We start from the raw sequence: 20,203 nt of genomic DNA, 5'->3' as shown, positions 1-20,203 counted from the left end.
ACCATAAGTAAGGCTTTTGTTGGTGGTGGTGGTGGTGGTGGTGGTGGTGGTGTTGGTGTTGTTTTTACCACTCCAATATCTTTGCTAAGAAAATATGGTTAAGCCAGTTCCAGTGGTCTAGTGATGAAGAGAACAATGTGCAACCCAAGAGAAGACTGGGAACTGTGTGGATCATAATATTCGTTTTTTCATTCGTTTTGTTGGTGTTTGCTTGCATTTTTTTTTCTTTCTCATTTTTTCCTGTTTGATCTGATTTTTCTTGTGCAGCACGATGATTGTGGAAATATGTAGAGAAGAACTGCACATATTTAACATATATTGGATTACTTACTATTTAGGGGAGGACGGGTGAGGGGAAGGTAGGGGAAAATTTGGAACATACAGTTTTGCAAGAGTAAATGTTGAAAACTATCCATGCATATGTTTTGAAAATAAAAAGCTTTAATTAAAAAAAAGAAAAGAAAGAAAACTACATGGCCAGTTTGGGCATGTTTTGACCCGCAGGGTCACAAAGAGCCAGACACGATTAAACGTCTGAATTTTGGTTATTAAGTATACAAAAACAAAAAATAAAACTATTGCTGCTCCCAAGGAGTTTTATTTCCTTCACAAAATATTCACAAAACATAATTTGGAGAGGGAAGAAAAACAGTTCTCACTATGATCAGGAGCTGAATTTTGAAGGAAATTGAAGGATTTGAAGTGTAAGGAAGGAGTGCCCTCCAGTCCTGAGGGATAAAGTCAAGCCAGTTTGAACCACGAGCTGGGGAGGAATGTTTAATAAGGCAGAAAAGGTGGATTGTGGAGGGCTTTAAAGGTCAAACAAAGCAGTTTGAGTCAAAGAAAACAATGATTGGTCTGGATTCATTTTGTCTCACTCATTGTGATTCAGCAAGTAACATAGAAATTTATACTTGTTTTTCAACAAAACTTTCTTTCCCCATAGGGCTGTATCTGTTCAGACAAGGGTCCATGTTTCTGTTACGGCAGGAAAGGCGATAAGGTAAGAACAAGATGGTGATTAACATTTTGCTCCTCTGCCCTCAACATGTCCCATTCATAACATCCAAAAAGAGTGGTGTCCATTAGTTTTCCCAGCTGCTGTTTTAATGTATCCAAACAGAAACATTAACCTGAAAGAATGCCTTGTTCAAGCCCTGGGCTGGCTGGCCTAAATACCAGCAGTTAAATTGTAACTCTTTGGGTGGTGAGAGAGAGGCAGATAATTAGTAAAGTGAAGTTCCAGAGGATGTCCCTACATTTATGCACTGGCTACAATCTTACAGAACACAGAGGACAACTGAAAACCACTTAATTCAAGTGGAAACCACAATGGTTTATTAGATGGAAGCTGAATAAATACTGGGAGAAGAGCCAGTATATGTCATGATCTCCACCTCCATCTAGTGGGAAACAAGAGCATCAGACCCACAATCATTTCTGTGAGATTCAAATAAAGAGCCAATTCTGCGAGGATGTGAACTACATAATCTCAAAAGAGACTTCCAGCCCCAAGACTATGGCCCAGCATCAATGTGTCTAATCTTTTCCCTGGAGATGCATCGCTAGTTCCTAAGATTTATCATTTTTCCAAATATGGATGTACCAAGAGAGACTGACACCTTTCTATGCCATAAGGTCTTTATGGGTATTTGTGAGACTGAAGTTCCCCAAATTGGATTTGGTGGATCCTTCTATGAAAGACAATGCCTGGCACATAATAAGTGCTTAATAAATGTTAGTTGATTGACTTAATGAAAGTCAGAGTTGCAGAGCCCTTCATGTCAGAGCTTGTAAAAGTTTGCAATATATTGGCTCATCCTTTCAGAAGCCAGAGTAAACTCAATGCTGACATAGAAAGCCAGGACAGGTTTTAGTGAATGGTACTCATGAATGGTACCAATAATTTTATGTAAAGCCTTGAAAAAAGGATTCTTTCAAATAATTAAGAGAACACTTCTTTTTCCAAGTGTTTCAGAAGCACTAATCACCCACAAACAAATAATATAGTAACACCTGGTCATATATATATACATACACACATATACATATATGCATATATGTGTACATGTATGTACACTTATCTCAACATTATCTATACATTTATTTATGTATATATAGGTGTGTGTATTTTTAAATGTATAAATAAATAAATATATATATACACACATATACATACTCATTTCAACAAGTCACTTAGACCTCTATTATTCTGGTTTCATTATCCATTTGTACCTAAAAGTAATAAAATTTCATTTCTTTAAAATCATTTTAGCACTCTGACTTTTCTGTAAGCTAAGAAATGGAGGTAGGAAACTGTGAGTAAGAATGGAATGAGTGATCCAGTTAAACTTGTACCAAAAAGGAGTTTACAGTAGGAATTAAGGTTAGAAAGACACATTTGATGACAGATCACAGATAACCTAGAATTTTGTACTTTTGAAAATTAAAAATTCAGATTTTTTTTCCCAAAAAAGCTGAATTATTTTCATCCTTTTGTATTAGAGGCAGGACTTGACCCCAATTCTTCCTGGTATTTTATTCGCTCAGTTCTATATGGTTCCATTTATGCATCTATTAACCTCATTGACTCTCCTTACTATCAATGATGAATGTTACTTAACTCAGACTATTATATCTGTCAGTCTATCTTTTTTTTTTCTGCTACTGATTTATCTCCTAACCAAATAACAGGTTACACGTTATAGTTCTCTGATAGAATAAGAGATAGTAAAGCCCATAACCAGAATGTTACATTCTTTGTCCTTTATCTAGATTCTGCTTAAGACATTTTCTTATTTTCTGTTGAAGTTATTTTTCCCACTTTGATTCCCTTATTCCCTTTATACTTCCTCACTACTTAGTGTCTGTATTACTCAGCTCCGAACTTTGAGAAATAGAAAGCTTTTAAAGATACCTTTGAGTATCTTTGCTAGATATTGGAGCATTGGTAGGAAACCCTAAACATGGGCATTGAGGGCTTTTAATTTCACAAGGGACTTTTCTTACAACAGCCCTTTTAGACAGTTAGACCATGAGAGGTATCCCCATTTTACAGTTATAAAAAAAGCCCTTGGGTTTCATGGTAAGATAATTCATCAGAAGTCAGCTAGCTGGTAAGAGTCAGAACCAGAATATAACCCAGCTCTTCTGATTCCAAGGTCAGCACCAACAGAACAAAGATTCACATTTGGAAGAGACTTTTGAGACCATCTAGGACCTAATTTCATCCCTTCCTTACCCCATCCAGCTTATTTTACAAATAACAAATTGAAACTCCAAGTGATTAAGTGATATGCTATAGGTCAGACAGGTAATAAGTAACTAAGCCATAAATTCCATTCTGAATCCAACACTTTTTCAACTGTGCCATAGTCTACTCTCACTATGATACCATGTTGTCTCTACAAATCTTTATGAAAGACAAATCTTATGATAGCTACAATTTCATTATCTGCTATTGGCCACTGGTGGCTATATCCACTCTGTATCTACAAACACACACACATGCACACACACTTAAAAATTCACCACTGATGATGGCTGCTTGGTAATTCCAACATGACTTGTGTTTTTGCTGTGTTTTGAATAGGGTGAGAAAGGTTTTCCTGGTTGTCCTGGTACTCCCGGCCAGAAAGGACTGCCTGGTCCAGAAGGTATACCTGGACCTCAGGGACCCAAGGTAAATCAACTTACAAGTTTACATATCTTATGCTCTCTGAGGGTGTATAGGCTCAGTTATTATGGGAACCCACCAACTCTACAGGTAGTGGGAAGTGGATGGAACAACATAGCTTCATGTAAGTATTTTCTTGTCACAGCTGGATGAATTCTGCTGAAGCCAGACTTGCCCTTAAAATGCTTCTCCTCTTCCTTTTAGCAACCCTAGTATGACCATCATTGGCATTCAACATGCCTTAATTGATGAATTTGACAGTTCTTTGCTAGGATTATCTACTGAGCCTAGGACCAATTATAATTTTTTTATATCCTTTGTTTTTATTTCTTATTATTTGATTATGAGTCTATATTTGCTATATGGCATTGATAATCTATATGAAGGAGGTTGGGGAAAATCTTCTTTTAGCAAAACTACCAGCCACAAATTATTGATAAATCATGATTTATAGGCTTGTCTGAGACACAACATCTAAGACCTTGATTTAAAAATAGATGGGAGTATAATGAAGAAAGCAGCCAAATGGCTCATATTCATTCTGACTGGATAAAAAGAAAGCCCATAAATAGTGTTGTGGGCCAGGACAGCTCAGGCTAGTCCCTGTGCTTCCAGCTTCAGATGAGAATGAAATGAAATGAAACATTCACAGACCATATAACATTTTTTTCTTTTCCATCTTGTCTATTTATTTGTTTTATTACAGTTTCATCCTAAAATATACTCAGAATAATCAGACTTCATAAGATATTGGACTAAGTTTTCTCTTATCTGAGCTTTCTTTTTTTTTAAATTAAAGCTTTTTATTTTTCAAAACATATTCATGGATAATTCTTCAACATTAACTCTTGCCACCTTGTGTTCCAATTCCCCCCCTTCCTCCACCCCCTTCCCTAGATGACAAGTACTCCAATATATATTAAACATGGTAGAAATACCATATAACATTTTGAAACAATTTTTTGTTCTGAATTTAGTGAACAATGAAAAGGAGTAGAGTGAGTTGAATTTCCATATATAAAATAGAAAAGAAAAAATGGAATACATTTGAAACTACAAAATTCTATTTTCAGCTTATATTTTAAAGTATGTGATAAATACAAAATGTTAACATCAAAGATGTCAATTGTCTATATTTCCTTCTAAACTTCTTTTGATTCCCTTCTGTGAATTTTAAAGATACTTTCATGACCCTTTTTTATTTATCTTCATTTTTTTGGTGGGGACAGCACTGTAGTTAGTCTCCACCTCTCACTTAATCACAAATAAAAAATGGAACATACAATCTTTGTATAAAATAAGAATAGTCAAACATAACAAATCCACATCATTTTCATGTCTAAAAATCTGCATCTCATTCCTATGAAGTTGTGGTTGGTCATTGTGTTGAACAGAGTTCTTAAGTCTTTTAAAGTTGCTTGTCTGTACAATGTTGTTGGTCCAAAAATTGTTCTCCTGGTCTTGCACGCTTTACAATGCTTAAATTTATACTAAGCTTTTCTCATTTTTTAAAAATCCAGATTGATCATCATATTCATTAATCCTAATCAGTTGTTATTCTCCAACTGATGGACAACTCATTGCTACAAACAAAAAGAGCTTCTATAAATATTTTTTGTACACATGGGTCTTTTCCTTTCTTTCTGTGTCATAGATGGTAGTAGTGGTCTAAACCATACAATTTGTTGACTGTACACATAGTTGCAAATTTCCTTCCAGAATGGCTGAACCAATTCACAGCCGCATCAACAACACACTAATGACTCTAAGATTTAAGGAAATGAAGTTTACTCAACAATAACATGGAAAGGATATTAAGTAAAGAAAGCATTTGGTTTAATTGCACACAGCCCCCCTCAAAGTTCCTCCTGCATTTGCCAGAATGGTACAACCTGTAAAAAGTCAGAGCAATGGGAAGGCCATTGAGGCTGTAGAATACAGTTGTGAGCTGGATAACCAAGATGTCAGTGAGTCTATGATTCAAGCTGAATCTCCTGGACCAATTAAATCTCAAGGATAGCTTCATTGCCTTTTTAGGGAAAAATTATTCTTTATGGCAAGGACTTTCTAGTCTTATTATCATAGTTACCAGCTGGTAAATGCTATTACAATAGGTTTTGAGACCTTTGAAAATTTCAGTACTAACTCAATAAAACAGCCCTTTGTCATGGTTGTAAAATGTAGCAGGAATATATCCCAGCTCTATTGTTAAATTCAGATACATCCTCCACATTTGGATTCTGCCACAGATCTAAAACTTAAATATTACTATAATCTTACTCTGTTATCCTAATCTTTGTTTTAATGAACACAAGGCTACTTTATAAACAATCAATGAATTTCTATTAGAAATATATGTAAATTAAAGCATAGTTGTATATATACTACCTTTCTTACATTAGTCAGACTGAAGTCTACAATGATTAATCTCTTTAATCATGAGAACCCTATAGCACTAGTTATAACCTGGGTGAACAGAGAGAAAAATGGTTCATCTGCTGAATGAGTCTTTTAAAGGCTGGAATGTTCTGTAACATTAAAAAAAAGATTGTTCCCATTTATCTTATTCTGTCTCCATAGTAGTAATAATTTAGGCATCTCTGAATTCCTTACCTACATCCCTATTCCTATTTCTACCAGAAAGAAAATGAGGAACAGCACTCCAATGTAGGACTATTTTCGCCTATAATATAGACTGTTTTCTTCAAATCCAACCTTATCTATCCTTTTTGGCATTTTTGGCTCCCTCCCTACCTCTATCCTTTCATCTCTTTCTCTTTTTCATTTCAAACACCTTCAGGGGATAGAGAAGGCTAGGCTTGGTCTGAGCCTGCTTTCCTACACCCTGGGGGAGCAACCATTCCACAGGTGGCTGAATAGGTCAGTTTCTTCACTGCAACTGCTTCTTTTCCTATGTGATCAGGGCTCATTGCTCTGTTGTTTTGTTTTTCAGTGTTTCCATCAGATATGTCAACATTAACTAAAACAATATTTCTGAGCACACAGTGCTGATTTGGGGGTATGTACTATTTTAGACACACCAGATCTATCACTGGGTCCAGGAAAAATGTGTTCTATGCAATGTTCATGAAGGTTACTCTTTATAGCAGATCACCAAATATGGGACCTATGATACAGACAATGCCAGATGAATTAAACCTGATTAGAAAAGATTTCCAAAGTCCTAAGTGTTTTGTCCCACTTTAAAAGTACTTGGAAGTATGAGAAAATGTTTAATGGGAAGATAAAACATGAGGATCACATATCTGCCTTGCAGAATAACCCAAATAGGATTTTTTTGGGGGAAGGATGGTGGAGAAGGAAAAGCATGTGAATCTTTTTGAGGATTTGGGAACAATGTTGAACCCCTGAGTTCTATGTAAGTAAGAAAAGGCAGACTTTGGCTTGGCCGTCTAATTTAATCTAAGAAGATTATGTTGACAATTTTTTTCTTTCTTACATGATGAAAAATACTATGAATCACTGAAACTTTGTGTTTCTATATTGTCAAGAAGACCGACACTTCCTATCCCCCATCTCCAAAGCAGCTGCCCTCTAAAGCTAATCCTTAATTTTTCACAATAAGAACAACACAAATTCACCTGATTTATATAGTTCTCCACATTTATGGCATATTTTATTAAATAGCCTGAGAAACCAGATATGTAACATTGGCTGCTATTTCCATCTGCCACATCCATCTTTACACTGAATCTTCTTATACTCTAGAAGCTGACAGCTGAATAGTCTTTTAGATGCAGCTTTATTTTTCCTTTACAAGTTAGTATTTTAACTCTACAGTGTTTTGTGAGAAAATTGATTACAAGTAAGACAGTGTTAAAGATGAGATAAAACAGGGTTAACCGTCTAGAGGAATGTGGGAGAAGATGGTCTATAATGTATGTATGTAGGTATTAACATGAGGTAATTTACATGTTATTTTACTATGTATTTTTTCTTTCTTTCATTATTTAATATGGATCTAGGGCTCTCCAGGGCTTCCAGGCTTTATTGGTTCCAAAGGCACAAGGGTCAGTATTATCATTTATCCATATTAATGTTCTTAATACTATATTTTGAACATTTAAACATTATTTCTCCCTTTTTTATAAATCAATAGGGAATGACAGGATTACCAGGTTTTCCAGGTCCTCCAGGACTTCCGGTAAGTAATGAGGAAATTCATGTTTGTAGTTTATAGAGTCACAAGCCAGGGGATCATAGTTTTAAAACTGGAATAGAATTTAGACTCATCAAAGAAGGCAGAATGGAGTAGAGAGTCAAGAAAACCCAGTATCTGAATCCCATCTACAAGATGGTGTCCTCCTAGCTATGTGATTATGGCTAAAGTGCATATGACCTTCCTGAGAACCTGAGAATATCAATACTTGTTATAGCTATGGCAGAGCATTGTTGGAGGCTGATCTTAGAATATTTATTTGGTTAGTCTTGCATTAAATCTTAGTTACTGTAGCTAGCAAATGAGAGCATCTCCTCAGTCCACTTAAAGCAGTCTGTTTTGATTATTATTAATTCAATCTTCTCATTTTACAGATGATGAAACAGAAAAAGAAGTTATTTATTCAAAATAACACAAGTACTAAGAGGCAGAGCTGAACTGTCTTCTGATGCAAAATCCAAGTTCTTTCTACTTGACCACACTGTCTCTCTTAAATTTCTCTAAAGAGTAATTAAAATAATCCTATATGATATCAGAAGAGCCAGATTCATTGACTCTGCCACAAGTGGGTTGTAAAATGGGCAACCAGATTCACATGTAATCAAGAAATATTTGACAAAATAGACAGACAGATGGATAGATTTAATTTTTTTTAATTTGAGGTTTTCCATGTCAATGTACATTCTGCAGGGGCTTCTATTTGAGTTTGACACCACTGATCTATTACATATACCATAATAAAAATAAAATCTACTCTAGAATCCAGTTATATTGCAGTGATTTGCATAGAAAGACAGCTTGGTGAAATAGTGAATAGAATTGACTCCAAATCCACCGTTCTGTTTACTATGTCACCAAGCTACCTTTCTATACAAATCATTAAAATTCAAATCCTATGTGATCCTCAGCTGTTGACTAAACTTTTTTCACCCTCAGTTTTTTTATCTATACAATAAGAATAATGATACCCACTCTCTCACAAGGTTGCTCTGAGGAGATAAAGATGTAATATATAAAGTGCTTTATAAAACTAGAGGCACTATAAATGTTAGTCATAATGACATCATTATTCCTGAGATGTAACAAGCTACACAGAGGTAAAACCTGATAAATCTGCTCTATGATGCAGGTAGGTGTTAGTTGTTCCCTCACTTACACCTGTGTTATAAAAGTGTTCCAACTTCATCTCCAAAAATAAATATAACAAAAAGAGATAAATCCTTTGTTTTTAATTATCCAATTTGCTTCTAGTCTTCTTCGAGATCATGTAGCACAGTTTCCACTAAAGTCCTATTCAGATCATCATCTCATAGATTTAGAGCTGTAAGAGAAATCTGAGACTGTATAGTGCAACCTCTTGCTTAATGCCTTGCCCAGGGTTACACAGGGAGTAAGTGGAAGACCTTGGATTTGAACCTGGATTCACTGATTCCAAATTCATTGCCCACAGTGATTATCATGAGATAGGGGTGATTTTAGGTTGTTGATGCTGGGCTAGCAAAGAACAAGATCTGACAAATTCTTTCTAGCTGAAAAATTTCTGGGTATAGTCCTGAGAATGGAATAAATGTTTTCAAACTACCATGACCAAGTTTGGAAAGTCTTCTCCTTAGACTAGTCCAAAGGGACTATTTATAGAAAGGTATCATCTGTAAGGAGGAAGGAGAGGCAATCAATTTGGGGAATAGTTAATGAGCAAAATTATGAATCAGCTAAGTATTAAGGCTAGTCACTTACCCTAATTCTTACAGCAGCTTTTGTAGGGTATCAGTATCCAGCAAATAATATCTTTCAATTTTGTTCTCTTCCTCTCCTTTTCTCTCTTCTCTTCCCTTTTCTTCTCCCTCTCCTTTTCCCTCTCCTCCTTCTTCCTCTCCCCTTTCTTTCTCTCTCTCCCTCTTCCTTTCTCCCTTTTCCTCTCCTTCCCCCTCTTTCTCTCCCTCTCCCATTTTTTCTTTCTCTTCCTCTCTCTCTCCATCCCTCCCTCCCTCCTGTCTTTCTTTGTCTCTGTCTCTCTTTTTCTCTGTCTGTCTCTGTGTGTGTCTGTCTATCTGTCTCTCTCTCTCTCTCTCTCTCTCTCTCTCTCTCTCTCTCTCTCTCTCTCTCTCTCTCTCTCCCACACACTCCTTTTTTCAGGGAACTCCTGGGAATACTGGTCCTTATGGACCTCCTGGTTTGCCAGGATGCAACGGCACTAAGGTAGGAAAAAAGAAGAAAAATAATAAAACAGCAATGGAGTAGATGGCTTTTCCTTGAAACATTTTAGTTAAATAAATGTTTGAATGCCTGAACTGAGCATGCATGAGATTTGAAACCAGACAACTTCCTTTATTTGGTTTTCCTCTATTCTCCAATTCTCTCATGTCATCATATCGAGTGGCTAGTCAGATTCATCCTCAGGAAGATAAAGAACCAGCTGCCCAAGTGGTCAGTTCCACCTGCAGCTGTGAAACGTTATTAATCACACAGCTGTGGGAGCACAGCTGCACTCAGGATGAAGAATGATTTTGCTTACCAAGTTAAACCAATCTCACAGCTCTCCATCCCTTTTCCCCAGAGCATGGCCTCAGATGGAGGGGAATGACCTAATTATTCAAGTTTCAAGTAATCAGCAATTTGAAATTTCTTGGCACAATTAGGCTTTTGGAGTCCATGAACAATTTGAAAACAAGTTGATTCTAATCACATTTTCAATTGATATAATGGATTTCTGGCTCTCAGTTTCCTGACCCACAAATAGCTATAAGGACTCCTTAAGTGCTTTATCTAGGGTTGTCATTGCCTTATTGAAAGGGAAGGGGAAGGGACAAAGGAAATGCCTGAATAAGCTTTTCAAGTGAGGATGGACAACAGCGAAGAAGAATAACCAACTTTGTATGCCTTTCAGGGGGACCGAGGATTTCCAGGACCTCCAGGGACACCAGGTCTTCCAGGGTTACCAGTAAGTTCTGCTTTGCCAATCCTACCATGGAAATGAAGTAAGGAAAGAACCATCTAATTCTTCATATGCTGAAAGGGAATGCTCAGGAAGGTATTTCTGTTCTCCACCAGGAAGCATCACAGTGAATGTGACTGAGAAAAAGAAGAGAGAACCTTAGCTGTTCACCTGGCAGGTGCACTGCTCTGCCAATATAATTAACAATTTAATTGCAAAGCTTGTAGTGTGATATCTTAGGACAACTTTCAGGGCTACATATTGGCAACTTAATTTGACAGCATATAACTTTCTAGGTTAATAGTGATCAATGAAACAGGATAGGAGGTAGGTGGATTTGGGGAATAAGGGAAGATTGCATTATAGCTGAGATTGAAAATCAGTATCCTACTGTCCTAGGCTTAGTGGATAGTAGAATCCCAGAATTTCAAAGTTGGAAGGGTCCTCAATCTCAACCAATGCCTGAAAAAGTGTCTACATTATATTACACCAGATACACTGTGATTCAGTCTCTACTTGAAAACCATCAAGGGAAAGGCTACCATCTCCTAAGGCAGTCCATTCCGCTTTAGGAGATTATTTCTAACATTAATATTAAATTGCCCTTTTCTTGTGTCTGCTCATTGCTCCTTGCCCTGCTCTGCAGGACTAAGCAGATCAAATCTAATCTTTTTTCCACTTGATTTTCAGTTACTTAAATATAAGTATTATGTCCTAAGATTCCTATAATCTAACACTTCCAATTTTTTCCATCTTTCCTTATATGGTATGAAGCTTAATTCAACCTGGTTCTCTTTCTCAGACTCATAGTAAGTTTGCTGTAAATCCACTGAAAACTACTGAGCTTTTCAAAGGAATAGCAACCTAATTTCCCACTTGCCTTTTTTTAAAATTCCAGATTATAGATTCTTTGTTTTTGACTTATATAACTGGAGCAAAATAAGAATTTGACAACTTTGCTTTACTGAGAAAGTTCTGCTATAGAATATCCATTGGGAAGGGTGAGGGAAAGAAGGCAGAAATCAAGCATTGTGTGGCTGTGTTTCTTTCTTTCAGTATATCTGAATGGAGGAAGTTGAGATGAGGTATTTCTTTTATGGACAAGAAAAAGGGAGGTAGGAAAAATGTGTCTGGATGGATATAGCCCTTATACAGTCAACAGGAGAATCAAAATGTCTGATCTAATCATGGAGATTTACCTGTCCTGTTTTTATAGCCTCAAACTATGTAAATATGTAGTATACTTTGGGCTTTGGAAAATCACAAGAAAAGCTTTGATCAGTTTTATTCTAGTACTTAAACTAAATTATATTTATGTCTCAACAAAACGAAGAACCATGCTAACTAAAAGTAAAACTTTTAAAAATCGCACAATGATGTCATTACTCTGTCAGCTCAACTTTGTTATCTGCTTTCTTACACTTAACAGGGCTTGATGCTTCAGAGACCTGTTGAAATAATAATTTGCTTTGGGGGAGCATGAGTTCTAGAACAAGGGTTCAGAAAAGTGTGTGTTGAACATTAGGAGTCCAGCATTTTCTTAGGTAACACTTTGTGTTAGATATGTAGAATTCCCTCTCACACCAACATATTGCCATATTAATTATGACTATATAGAGGTTTAATTCCTTTAGCACCAGAATCACCAAATATTCAAACTTTGAAATAAATTACCAGATTTCATTAATGTGACATTCCCCACATTTTCCATAAGAGTGGGGAAAAGTTTCTTATTTACATTCTATTTCACTAATTTAATATTATTTTTCTAGGGCACCAATGGATTAAAAGGAGAAAAAGTAAGTTATTTGTGGTTATCATTACTTACTCAATGATCAAAAAGTATCTAAATTAAAAATATAAAGAAAATACTTGGATCAAATGGAGAAATATATTTAAATATAAGATTTCATGAATATTAATACCATTAAAATATAATCCAACATAATTTGGATTTTTTCTTACTTATGGAATAAAAGAGATTATTTCATCATTTTTTCTCTAGCCTTTTCTATAAATACACTGTAACAAATGTAATTTTCTATCATCATAGAGGAAGCATAATCTAATAGAAAGAATAATCAGCTGATAGTCAGGAACCCAAAGTACATATAGCAGACATGGCTGAGCCATAAAGAGCCATGTTAGGTCCTATTTATGACATTCAAGCATACTGGTATCAGTCAAAGGTAGGGCAAGGAAAAAATAATATAATAAAAAGATTTAAAATGTTGGGGGAATAGGTTGAGTTGGGCAGTCAAATGTTCCTTGCAGTTTGGCTTCCTCATTCTGTTTTGGATGTCTTCAACTACAAATTATCTGGGTGACAACCATTTCCTCAGACCCCTTCTCAGTCTTTTGCATAGTTGCATAGAAATCCCCACAACCAGGAGAATGAGCAGCCAGGTCAACCTCCTATTTGATCTGTCCTTGCTTCCTCATAGGTCAAATCTAACTTCTGCATAAACACTTTATTAACCCTAACCTTAATTCCCTGACTCAGAGTTTTTCCTCTGTCGTTAGCCCCTTTCAATTCTGTGACCCCTTAAAATCTAGAAGGAGCTCTGTCATTGAATTTGAAATCTTACAAACCCATTTAAGCTCTCTGTTCATTTTCCTCATCAGTAAAACCAAAGAACCAGAGGGAAGGGAAAGCAACTCAAAAATTGAACACCAGATAAGTTCAAGGCATTGCTATCTCTAAAGAAAAACCAGCAATTTATAACAGCTTTGGGTATATTTTAATGTGATAATAGAGCACTATCTACTTCATGTTGTGGTTGTGGGCAGAGAACTTTGTTAAACTGTAAGGCATGATATAGTGTGTCTCAAAAGTCTTAGTGTCATTTTAAGCCAGTAAAACTCAAAACTACACTGATACTTTGGGGACAATGATAATGTTGCTAGTGGTGGCGGTGGTGGTGATAATTATAGCTAAAATTAAAATAGCACTTTAGGGTTTTCAAAATTAAATATATTCATTTATATATATATGTGCATATGTCTAAGTGTGTCTGTATATTTTCACATTTGGCACAGCAATACAATAGGGTAAAGTGCTATTATTGTCCCCATTTTTGAGACAAGGAAAATGAGTCAGAGAGGTTAAGAGTGTTGGTTACATGTAAGTAATTATATGTAGCAGAATCCATGTAAACAGTCATAATTGCTACTATTATTTATTAGTATTTCTACTATGAAATATTTTTAGTCTTAGAACAGATGACTAAATAAAAATTAATGAAATTTTAAAAAATATTTGATTTCTTTGGAGTTAATGCATTTTTCTCATTTTTAAGGGAGCTCCAGCTCGTAAAGAAGGCATAGAAAATGGTGGAAGAGGTGATCCTGGGTTACCAGGAATCCCAGGACGTCAGGTACATAACTTTAGATAGAAAACATATTCTCATTTTTGTTGCCTTCTGCAATGCTAATATAATAAATATATTTTCATTCATTAAAAAGTTTATTCATTCAGCATTGATTCATTTATTCATCCAGATTCACCAGTCTATCCGAATCCAAAGACATCTCTCTCCTTAACAATCATTTAAAAATTTTATAATGGGACACTATTTGATTCACCAGTGCAACTAAACACACATTTGTTGAAAGCTTGTTATATGCCATATATCTGCCAAACAATGGGGACACAAAAACAAAATTAAAGCAGTTCTTGCCCTAAAGAAGTTTACATTCTACTGGCGGAAAGCCATATGTTTACAAATAAATATGTTTATATATATATATATATATATATATAGAGAGAGAGAGAGAGAGAGAGAGAGAGAGAGAGAGAGAGAGAGAGAGAGAGAGTGTGTGTGTGTGTGTGTGTGTGTGTGTGTGTGTGTAATTACAAGGTGATTTAGGGATAGAGAGAGTATTAAAACTGGGGAGAGCTAGAAAATCCTCCTGAGACAGACGTGCATTCCCTAAAGCTAGGGATTCTCTAGGGTAAAAGTGAAGACGGAAAGCAGAGGAGATAGAATGTCACCTACAGAGAAAAACAAGTCAGTTTGACTGGAACACAGAGAACATCAGGAGGACTGGTGTCATATCAGATCACAAGGGAGCCAGATGGTAAAGGACTTTAAATGCCAAACAGAGTTTGCCAAATAGTCATTTGTCTTTTTGAGTAGAGGAATGCTATAGTCAGACTTTCATGTTAAGAAAATCAATTTTGCCACTTTCTTTGTGTCATGACCCCGTTTAGCAGTTTCAAGAAAAGCCTATGGACGAAATTCCAATTGAAGGCCAGTGCCATGTAGGAAAAGATCTTAAATTGGTGATTGGAATTTTAAATTGATTCCATTCAATCGATGAGATTTTACAAACAATATTTGTGGAAATTCTTGCTGTCCTGTGTTGATAGATTCAAGACATGTCTCATGAGAAGTAATAAGGCCAGAGAGGATGAAGGAAAGGAATATGATATCCTAAAACCCATAAACAGGGGAAAAGTGAGACTATATAGACTCTATTATAAAACAATATAATGGAACCTCTGCCTGTATATCTGTAGACATTCCTGATTCTTGATGAATATTCCATATGGTTAAAGACCCTCTATTCTTTGGATATGATCATTTATTAGACATTATTTATTCTTTTGATTTCTTCAAAATATTGCAGTAAATTAGACTTGTGAAATTAATATTGCTCTTATGTAATAATTAGGTAAGAATTTATTCTTATGCATGTTTTTAAAGGGTTTGCCTGGCCCCCCAGGATTTCCTGGACCGCCTGGACCACAAGGACCCCCAGGATTTTTAGTGAGTATGAAGCCTTCATCAAGTAGATAGACAGGAAGATGGATGGATGTAGATATACTTACTAAAATACCATATTAAAGATGCCAAAGTATATTATTTAGGGAATTTATCAATGAAGGTAGTTTGTGTTTCTCTGAATTAGTTATTCTTCCATTGATAAAATATTTCTTAGTGGAGAAATTTACTTAAGTGTTATTAACAGTGAAAGTGAAACAAACAGAATCTTCTTCCATGAATTTTCATAAATTTTAATTTATATTATCTTCCAGGGTTTTCCAGGAGAGATGGGGCCGCCAGGACCGAAGGTATATCAAAGTTCACAGGTGCTATAATTTACATCACAGCTCTGTGTGGAAGGGGATTTTGAATACCTAGTAAATTTATATGTCCTAGAGAAGAACTTCCACTATCACTGCAAATCTACACTTTCTAAGCAATGTAGAGTCTTAAAAGTTTCCTGGATTTGATGTTACTGGTGTAATGAAAAGAAAATTTGCCTCCAAGTCAGAAAAATCGGGATTCAAGTCTCAGACAGATACTGATTATATGATCTTGGTTGAAGTATTTAAGCCCTCAATGATTGGAACAGACTATAAATTATAGAGATGGTGCCAATCTGTGTTGGTAAAGAGAAATTTCTCATCTGGGAGTTCCTTTAATGAATGATCAATATATTAATGAATTCACAGATTGAGTGCCTATTAATTTCATGTCATGAATTAGAAAATTTAATAAAGATTTAGAACTGCTTGCCCTAGGTGACATTCTAGTTGTTATTCTGTTATTATTATTCTAGTTATTATTCACTAAATTTAGAATCAGAGGACCTAGGTTTATATACTGAATTTGCTATTTATTATCTGTATGAATGGGCAAACCACATCTTTTTTTGGGTCCGAGTTTCTACTTCTAGATGACAGACTAGATCAAAGGTTCTCAAATTTTTGTTCTCACTATTTTTATATTATTAAAAATTGTTGAGGATCTGTACAAAGAGTTTTGTTTATGTGGGTTATAGTTATAGATATTTAGCATATTAGAAATAAAAGCTAATTTTGAATTTGTAGCCCCTTTAAAAAGATTTCAGAGACCCCAGAGATTCAGGAAATCCTGGGAGGCCAGGCAAACTCTTTAAAAAAGCATGCATAAGAATAAATTCTTACCTAATTATTATCTAAGAGCAATACTAATTTTACCCCCATACTTTTTTCTCAAAGTGAACAACTGGATTAGCTGATTTCTAAGTTTTTTCTGGTTCTAAAATCCTGTGACACTTCGATCATGATGGTAAATAATGAATGAGCCATTTGCACATTCAGTGGTTCCTTTTTATTATAGTCCTGTTGTAAAAGGTATTCGTTTGTTATTAAGATCCCTTGGCCTAATATGACATGTCTAGTTCCATCTAGAAATTTCAAAGCCATCGGAATGGTCAAGTACTTTTGAAATCTAAACCCAGTCTCTCTGACAGCAGAAAGAATAGAAGATGTCAGATATCTTCCCCAAATCACAAATCCAACTAGTGGTGGGCTAAGGGACCAGATAGGTCCAGATCTCCCACTGCATCTGGAGCCATCTCCAGTTGTCCTGATCTATATCTTTCCATAGGACCCAGATGGCTTGAGAGGACAGAGTGAGGCAAGTGACTTTGCACAGCCCTTCCTCACTTAAATCCAAAACATTTGCAAATTATGGCATTATCTCCCTGATGTCATGGTCATCTTTGAGAATGAAGGACAAACAATAATCCTGACTCCCTCGATTTCCAGTATTCTTTTTATTGTAATACTATTTCCTGGGTCAGATGTGAGCTTAATTAATAAATCCTTAAATAAATTAGCAAATAAATAAATAAACAAATAAATAAATCTGTACTTAATTTTCTGTCTTTAAAATAAGATCATTTTCCTCCCAAGTATTACCTGAAAAAAAATCTTTCATCAACCTAAAATTCAAGGTTCAAATATGAACATCCAGTATAAAAGATTTAATAAGTGAAATGTAAATGTTTTCATGTATAAAGACTTTTGAAAATATAATCTTTATGTTTCTCCATAGGGTCACATGGGTGTTAAAGGAATTGGAGAAAAAGGAGATCGGGTAATTTAAAATGCTGCCTTTTACATAGATGGGGAAAATAACTTTTAAGAACTGCTATATAAATATCCACAGTTTCTGGAAAAATGGCATTTACAGAGAATGTACTTCACATGTGTCAAGTTATCTTTTGGTTCATCTTAATATAGAAAGTGCTGATAGGGAAGTAACATTCTTCATAAATGGAGTCTAGTTATTTTGTTTCTGTTTATTTGTCTTTTAGGGTATGAAAGGTTTAACAGGACCCCCTGGACCACCAGGAACAGTTATTATAACACTTACTGGACCAGAAAACCTAACGGTAACATTCCCAACAGAATTTGAGTTTTGCCTTCCACTAGACCCAAGACCTCTTATTTTTACATTCAAGACCTCTTGGGAAAGGCAGAGATAACAAATCAGCACTGATACCTAATCCAAATTTCCCTTAAATCTAGCCTTGTCCCTTCCTCTCTCCATCACCTCTTACAGTTCAGCAATGGAAGACTGGGGAAGAGCAGAAGAAGAGATTTATGGGGTGAGAGGGGAAGTGGTGACCATGATTAGAATATCCTCATGCTAGTTGCAGGAGAGGATGGAAGGCTTCTGTTAGACCCCAGATTTCCTGATCTTAAGTTTTGCATCTCTTTTGTAATTGTTACTTAAACAGTGGCCAGAGTTTGCCACAAGAATAGAATTCAGAAATTTTGCTCTTAACAAACATAATTTAGCTTTTTATTCCACTATCTATTTTTGGAACAATTATTTCATTTTTTTTAAACAATTCAAACAAATTGTGTATCCAACACAGGATTTGCAGATCAAGGTGAAAAAGTATTTTTTTCCTTGAATTTGTTCAGTACAAGTATAGCCCAAACCAAACCAATCTAAATTTGCCAAGTAGATACATTATGAAATAATTTTTTGAAGTGCAACAAATAGGGAAAAAATGCTTTCCAAAAGATTCAGGTCTCCTTTGAAATAAGATAATTGTGTTACTCTCATTATCAAATGAGATAATGTATATAAAGTGCTTTGCAAACCTTAAAATCCTATGTCAATGTGAGCTATTGTAACACTATATTTCTTTAAATATATTTGGATTATTTGACAAAATCCAAACTATACACAACATTGTAGGAGCATATTTATTGAATAAATTGTAGAACCCATCAGAATTTTACAAAGAAGCAGGATTAAATAAAAATTCAAAGTCTGCTTTCACTCTACTTTTCCTTGCTTATTGCAGCTCAGTGAAAAAGGCTTAGTGGGAAAGGAAATATCCCATGTGCAAAAATAATACAATGAGCCAAACTGTAATTATAAAATTATGAACTGCGTTACTTTACTTTTTCTTTTCCTATCTCCCCCTCTCTTTGAAGAAAAGAAAAATAAAACTTTTATTACAAATATGCATAACCAAGCAAAACAATGCCCACATTGGCCATATCCAAAAAAGTGTATCTCATCCTGCATATATATTCCATCTTTCTCTGTCAGAAGATGGGTGGATTTCTTTACCATCAGTCTTTTGGACTCTGGTTGGCCATTTCTGTAAACAAAATTCTTAAATCTTTCAAAGCTGTTAATTTTTATAATGTTGCTGTTATATATAACTCCTTGTTTCATTCACTTCACTCAATATCAGTTCATATAAGTCATCCAAGTTTCCTCTGAAACTACATTCATGTATCATAATCTGTTCATCTATTCCCCAATCAATGGACATTTCCATATTTCCAAGTTTTTGTCACCACAAAAAGAGTTACTATAAGCATATTTGTACAGATAGGTCCTTTTCCCACTTTTTTTGATCTCTATAGGGATAACAATCTAGCAATGAAATAATTTAGTAACTTCTGGAGTATTATTACAAATTGCTTTCCAGAGTAGTTAGACCAATTTATAGCAATTAAGACATGAATGTGCCTATTTTCTCACAGTGATAAATATGGTTTGGAACCTCAATGTTGTTTTAATTTGCATTTGTCTGATTATTGGTAGTTTGGAACTTATTTTCACCTAGTTTCCTAACTTCACATGGTATAGGTGAACTATACCCTGAAAAGGTATTTTCAATCTATATTTATTTAAATAATTTATATAATAATTTTAAAATATTTTAAAAAATAAATTGAATTTGATTTTAAGCGTTCTAGATTAAATTACCATTGAAAGGAAACTTGATATAAATCATTTGTATAAAATAAAGATCTCATATAATATTAACAGTCATCATCTGACACCTCAAGTTTTCTTATATTGGGTTTTCTTATAATGAGGAATAGTAGAAAATCAGTTTCCTTGCAACTTTAAATATCCAAATTAATTATAATCTCATCTGATGAGTATATAAACATTTTGAATTATTTTTGTGATAGGACTACAAAGGAGATAAAGGAGACAAAGGATCAGTGGGTGAGCCAGGACCCCCAGGACCAAAGGTAAGCTATTAATAAACAATACTAACTCTGGAACATAACAAAACATTTCAGTGTATGTTAATGTGTGAGGAACTTTAAATCCTTGATAAAATATTAAAAAGCTGACCCATGATTTTATTT

The 20,203-nt window shown here is 35.0% G+C and overlaps 1 protein-coding gene across 2 annotated transcripts in view; it reads left to right on the top strand.

The window, feature by feature from the left end:
* Window positions 1-20,203, top strand: part of COL4A3 (collagen type IV alpha 3 chain) — a 146,330-nt gene that overhangs the window by 59,966 nt on the left and 66,161 nt on the right. For both annotated transcript variants that reach the window (XR_007951645.1, XM_051983386.1), the window contains exons 2-14: window positions 947-1,003; window positions 3,593-3,682; window positions 7,663-7,707; window positions 7,797-7,841; window positions 9,993-10,055; window positions 10,744-10,797; window positions 12,564-12,590; window positions 14,091-14,168; window positions 15,501-15,563; window positions 15,833-15,868; window positions 17,622-17,663; window positions 17,884-17,961; window positions 20,021-20,083. Coding sequence is in view for 1 of the 2 variants with exons in the window: in XM_051983386.1 (XP_051839346.1) it covers window positions 947-1,003; window positions 3,593-3,682; window positions 7,663-7,707; window positions 7,797-7,841; window positions 9,993-10,055; window positions 10,744-10,797; window positions 12,564-12,590; window positions 14,091-14,168; window positions 15,501-15,563; window positions 15,833-15,868; window positions 17,622-17,663; window positions 17,884-17,961; window positions 20,021-20,083 (741 nt within the window). In the remaining variant the exon portion in view is untranslated. The remainder of the gene's footprint in view (window positions 1-946; window positions 1,004-3,592; window positions 3,683-7,662; window positions 7,708-7,796; window positions 7,842-9,992; window positions 10,056-10,743; window positions 10,798-12,563; window positions 12,591-14,090; window positions 14,169-15,500; window positions 15,564-15,832; window positions 15,869-17,621; window positions 17,664-17,883; window positions 17,962-20,020; window positions 20,084-20,203) is intronic.

Source organism: Antechinus flavipes, chromosome 3, assembly GCF_016432865.1.
Source record: "Antechinus flavipes isolate AdamAnt ecotype Samford, QLD, Australia chromosome 3, AdamAnt_v2, whole genome shotgun sequence".
Taxonomy (NCBI): Eukaryota; Metazoa; Chordata; class Mammalia; order Dasyuromorphia; family Dasyuridae; genus Antechinus; species Antechinus flavipes.
The sequence above is the reverse complement of the archived record's forward strand: the minus strand, read 5'-3'. Positions and strand labels throughout refer to the sequence as shown.